We start from the raw sequence: 6,077 nt of genomic DNA, 5'->3' as shown, positions 1-6,077 counted from the left end.
TACAAAACACTTGTCTTAACCTTCTATTTATTTATCCACTCTTTGTCTTCATCATCTTCTTCTTCGTCTTCCTTCTTCTTCTTCTTCTTCTTCTTCTTCTTCTTCTTCTTCTTCTTCTTCTTCTTCTTCTTCTTCTCTCTTCTCTCTTCTTCTTCTTCTCTTAATATATTACTTCCCTAGAATCTTAAACCCTGCAAACTTATACCAATTGATGTTTTATCTTCCTTGAAGAAAAAACACATTTAATGTAAATGACACTAGTCGTATCCTTCTTCTTTACCCACTCCCTGTCTTATTCTTCTTCTTCTTCTCTTAATATATTACTTCTCTAGAATCTTAAACCCCTTCAAACTTATACCAATTGATATATTATCTTATTGAAGAAAAAACACATTTAATGTAAATGGCACTAGTCGTATCCTTCTTCTTCTTTACCCACTCCCTGTCTTATTCTTCTTCTTCTTCTCTTAATATATTACTTCTCTAGAATCTTAAACCCCTTCAAACTTATACCAATTGATATATTATCTTATTGAAGAAAAAACACATTTAATGTAAATGACACTAGTCGTATCCTTCTTCTTCTTTACCCACTCCCTGTCTTATTATTCTTCTTCTTCTCGTTATATATTACTTCCCTGGAATCTTAAACCCCTGCAAACTTATACCAATTGATGTATTATCTTCCTTGAAGAAAAAACACATTTAATGCAATTGACACTAGTCTTAACCTTCTTCTTCTTTACCCAATTCCTGTTTTTTTCTTCTTTTCTTAATATATTAGTTCTCTAGAAGCTTAGACCCCTTTAAACTTATACCGATTGATATATTATCTTCTTGAAGAAAAAACATATTAAATGTAAATGACACTTGTCTTAACCTTCTTCTTCTTTACCCACTCCCTGTCTTCTTCTTCTTCTGCTTCTTCTTCTTCTTCAGCGATCCAGAGCCATGCCCATCAATGGCGGGCATTGGGCGCATACTTAGGCCGTTCAGGAAGAACCCACCATCTCTCCTCCGTCTTCCTCCTCTCGTCTCTCTCTTCACGCCTTCTCCATCAACCTCCATCTTCCCCGTCTTCTCCGACCCTTCACTCTCCGCTCTCCGCTTCACCTCTCTTGGGTCGCGCTTGTTTTGGAAAAGGGTTCATCTTTCCGGCCCTCTCTTCCTCTCCTTTCCGCCTTGGAAGCTCTTGCAAGCTTCTACGCCCTTGTACTTGCAGAGAGAGAATGGCGGGTTGCAGTTGACGGGTAATGGCGGGTTAGCGATCAGATTAGGGTTTAGGAGGCCTGAGAAAGTGCGAGGTGGATTTGGGGGTGTAATTGGAGTTGCGGGCGACGATGGGATTTTGAACATCCCGAATTTGATTTCCATCGGTAGACTGATCTCCGGCCCTGTTCTTGGTTGGTGCGTCAGTCTCAGATTTGATCAATGAATTTATCTTGATGGTGAATTTGGGTTGGTTTTTATTGAGTGAATTAGTGAGAAATCAAGTTTCTTTCCGAAGTTTTGATTGTCACATTTTTTAGATAATCAATAGATTGATCTGTGAATGATTCTTTCTAGTGAACTGTGATTGTAAAATGAGAACAAGTGTTTGTGAGTTAATATTTGGTTATTTTTCGATGAGTCTGATGCAATTTTCTAAAGTTCGATGATCACATTTATCTATTATTGACAGATTGATCTGTAAATGTCTATATTTGTTGATGTGTGGTTTGTTTACATTGACCAAACTAGGTTGAAGAAAGCTTCAATTATCCTTTTGACGACTTTGATCCAATTTTCTAGAGTTTGAGTGTCCCTTTTCTCAATAATTGACGGTTGAGAAATGAACAGTTCTAGCTGACGGTTGGTACTATCTTACATCGACTAAGTTAAAATTAATGTCGCTTATTTTTATAACTGATTTTAGTTTCTAATGCGTGATGATGAACTACGATTTGTTTAGATTGGTTAAATTAGTGATAATTAAAAGAAATTTCCATTTTTTTTTACCACTTTGATCCTGTTTTGAATATTTGATTTCCCATTTCTCCTTAAATATCTCTCTCTGGTGAACCATATTTGTTTGCATCGACCAAATTAGTGAAAGTAAAGCATCGTTTCTCTTCTGACTCCTTGCTAGTTTCTAGAATTACAATGAACCAAGTCCCAATATCAATTACAGAAAATTGTAGTATTTTTTCCAATCCTTTAGTCCTTGATCCTCTAAAAAGTCTAAACGAACTGCGAACCCACTACTTTTGCCGATTTTTTTTATTTCCTTCTTAGATTTGATTGGGCCTCAATTTTCGGTTAATATTTGTGCATAACTCTTTGCAGGATGATTGTAAGTGAGTTTTATGTTCCTGCATTTGTGGGGCTCGGTGTTTCTGGACTGACTGATTGGGTAAATGACTACATATTGTGGCTCTATCTCTCATTTTTTTGAAATCTAATTTTCATTTTTTTAAAACAGTTAGATGGATATGCTGCCAGGAAATTGGGAATTAACTCTGTGCTTGGCTCCTACCTTGATCCATTGGCTGACAAGGTTGTTTCATACGCTTGGGTATTATTATTTTTATCTCATTTTCGTTTCATATATATTAATAAGTTTTTTAACATATTTAATATTTTTACATATATTTCAAAAAATCAAATGTAGGATTTTTTAATTCGGACAACAAATTCTCTTTGGTGTTTCAGGTTCTTATTGGCTGTGTGGCTTTAGCAATGGTCAAGAAGGACCTTCTTCATGGTAAGAACAGTTGATTAATTATCACTTTTCTGTAAAGAATTTTCTTATTTTACTGTGAGTGTAATCCCCATTCTGTGTTGCTCTTGTAGGCGGTTTAGTTGGGCTCATTGTGTTCAGAGATGTTGGACTCGTAGTTGGTGCCGTCTATAAAAGGGCATCTATAATGGGTTGGCAGGTTGGATAATTATAATAATAAATTTTTGCCATTTATTGTCTTTTGTGAAAAAAATTACCTTTATTTTCTTTTCTTTTCTTTCAGTGGAACAGTTTCTCAGATTTTGCTAACCTGGACAAGATCCGGCCGGAAAAGGTCGAGCCTCTTTTTATTAGTAAGGTATTGCTCGTATCGATATGATCTCCGGAGATATTTCCATCAAGATAATTTTTTTAAATAACTGTGCTTTCCGTTTGTGAAAGCAACAAAGAATGATAAATTGAGTTATTGCTCGGCCCAACCCCTTCTTGATCCCTCTCCCTGTTCGGCAATCCCTTGCATCCGCACTGATCTCCTCGCCGGATCTTCAGCTAACTTTTTCCATGATCTGTCCCTACCCCATCTCCGATCGATCTCTGTCAACACTGGGCTACATCCTCTTTATCCTGTGAGGGGCATTTTGGTCATTTCCCTCCTGGGTAATTTCCTCAAATAGAGGTAGCTTTCCCTTTGGAATAGGAACTGAGAATGAAGAATTAAATTGCAGCATGGCTCAAGTCCTCAATATCTCTCTCTAGGTCCCTCTCCCCTTCGCTACCCCCGTGATCGTCTCGCCGGATCTTCAGCCAGCTCGCACAATCAATTCTTATCTCATCTCTTATTAGTCTCTCTGCTCAACCCTTGGCGATTCAGTTCCGTGATCAATCCCTCTTATATCCAATGTTGGAGAGGAACTTACACCAAGGTTCTTATCTTATCAATAGTAGGGTGAATCATGTTGTTTGATTGTTTCTGCCATTATTTATTTTTGGTTTCAGGTTAACACCGTTTTTCAATTAGCTCTAGTCGCTTTTGCCCTACTTCAACCAGAATTCGGCTCAAAGCAAACTCAGTTGTACATAAATTATCTGAGGTACCCTTGAGAACTCTGTTATCTCTGCCTTTTTTCTATCTTTACTTTTCTACAGGAAAGTTAGGCTTTGTCCTAAGATGATGAATCCTTCTACTCGGTTGAGTCGTTTTCTTTCTTCTCATTTTACTCTCTCGATCCATCTGTATTTGTTCTTCTCATTTTCCTGTCTATCCACCTGTATTTGTTCTTCTCATTTTCCTCTCTCTCTATCCATCTTTATTTATTCTTCTCATTTTCCTCTCTCTATCCTTCTTTATTTGTTCTCATTTTCCTCTCTCCCTATCCATCTTTATTTGTTCTTTTCATTTTCCTCTCTCTCTATCCATCCGTATTTATTTTTCTCATTTTCCTCTCTCTCTCTCTATCCATTTGTAATTGTTCTTCTCATTTTCCTCTCTCTCTCTCTATCCATTTGTAATTGTTCTTCTCATTTTCCTCTCTCTATTTATCTCTCTCCATCCATCGGTATTTTTTCTTCTCATTTTCCTCTCTATCAATCTCTCTCTATTCTTCTGCATTTGTTCTCCTCATTTTCCTCTCTCTATCGCTCTCTCCAACCATCTTTATTTGTTCATCTCATTTTCCTCTCTCTATTTATCTCTTTTCATCCATCTTATTTGTTCTCATTTTCCTCTCTCTATTTATCTCTCTCCAACCATCTTTATTTGTTCGTCATTTTCCTCTCTCTATTTATCTCTCTCCATCCATCTTATTTGTTCTCATTTTCCTCTCTCTCTCTATCTGTATTTGTTCTTCTCATTTTCCTCTCTCTCTCTCTATCCATCTGTATTTTTTCTTCTGATTATCTTCTCTCTCTATCCATCTGTATTTGTTCTTCTCATTTTCCTCTCTATCTATCGATCTCTCTCTCTATCCACTTGTATTTCTTCTTCTCATTTTCCTCTCTCTATCCACTAGTATTTCTTCTTCTCATTTTCCTCTTTCTATCTATCAATCTCTCTCTCTATCCGCTTGTCTTTGTTCTTCTAGTTTTCCTCTCTATATCCATCTGCATTTGTTCTCATTTTCCTCTTTCTATCTATCAATCTCTCTCTCTATCCACTTGTCTTTGTTCTTCTAGTTTTCCTCTCTATATCTATCTGCATTTGTTCTCATTTTCCTCTTTCTATCTATCAATCTCTCTCTCTATCCACTTGTCTTTTTTCTTCTAGTTTTCCTCTCTATATCCATCTGCATTTGTTCTCGTTTTCCTCTTTCTATCTATCAGTCTCTCTCTCTATCCGCTTGTCTTTGTTCTTCTAGTTTTCCTCTCTATATCCATCTGCATTTGTTCTCATTTTCCTCTCTCTGTCTATCAATCTCTCTCTCTATCCGCTTGTCTTTGTTCTTCTAGTTTTCCTCTCTATATCCATCTGCATTTGTTCTCATTTTCCTCTCTCTGTCTATCAATCTCTCTCTCTATCCGCTTGTCTTTGTTCTTCTAGTTTTCCTCTCTATATCCATCTGCATTTGTTCTCATTTTCCTCTCTCTGTCTATCAATCTCTCTCTCTATCCGCTTGTCTTTGTTCTTCTAGTTTTCCTCTCTATATCCATCTGCATTTGTTCTCATTTTCCTCTCTCATTATCTCTGTATCCATCTATATTTGTTCTCATTTTCCTCTCTATCTCTCTCTACCCATCTGTATTTGTTCTCATTTTCCCCTCTCTCTCTCTACCCATCTGTATTGTTTCTCATTTTCCCCTCTCTCTCTACCCATCTGTGTTGGTTCTCATTTTCCCCTGTCTCTCTCTACCCATCTGTGTTGGTTCTCATTTTCCCCTGTCTCTCTCTACCCATCTGTATTAGTTCTCATATTCCCCTCTCTCTCTCTACCCATCTGCATTGGTTCTCATTTTCCCCTCTCTCTACCCATCTGTATTTATTCTCATTTTCCCTTTATCGATCTGGACTTTTCTTTTCATTTTCTTCTATCTCTCTCTTCCAGTGAACTTGAAACCTAGTGAGAGAGTCGTTCAAAGCTTTCTCTCTCTCACTATTTCTTTCTCTCTCTAACATCACTTATTGCAGCTGGTTAGTGGCTTCAACAACAGTGGCATCTTCTGTTGGTTATGGGGCCAAGCTTCTTTGGCGCTGAAAGATAATAATCAGCCCATGCAGAAGAGAGAAACTTACCTTTCATATTTCTTACTGCTGCCCTAAAACTTTGGTTTCATCTGCTGTATAAATTAAATTTGGAGATTTTACGTTCTTGGTGCGCCAAATAATGCCTAGAAATCCTTTTGAAAACATAGCAGAAAAATGTTA

At 37.1% G+C, this 6,077-nt stretch overlaps 1 protein-coding gene across 1 annotated transcript; it reads left to right on the top strand.

Moving 5' to 3' along the window:
* Positions 1–885: 885 nt before the first annotated feature.
* Positions 886–6,017, top strand: CLS (cardiolipin synthase). Its single transcript, XM_078577583.1, has 8 exons — positions 886–1,407; positions 2,326–2,392; positions 2,462–2,536; positions 2,692–2,743; positions 2,833–2,918; positions 3,003–3,077; positions 3,716–3,810; positions 5,841–6,017. The coding sequence occupies exons 1-8, from the start codon at positions 962–964 to the stop codon at positions 5,905–5,907; spliced, it is 963 nt and encodes a 320-aa protein (XP_078433709.1). The 5' UTR covers positions 886–961; the 3' UTR covers positions 5,908–6,017.
* Positions 6,018–6,077: the final 60 nt, after the last annotated feature.

This window comes from Wolffia australiana, chromosome 6 (genome assembly GCF_029677425.1).
Source record: "Wolffia australiana isolate 7733 chromosome 6, ASM2967742v1".
Classification (NCBI taxonomy): domain Eukaryota; kingdom Viridiplantae; phylum Streptophyta; class Magnoliopsida; order Alismatales; family Araceae; genus Wolffia; species Wolffia australiana.
This window is presented reverse-complemented; position numbering and strand designations above follow the sequence as displayed.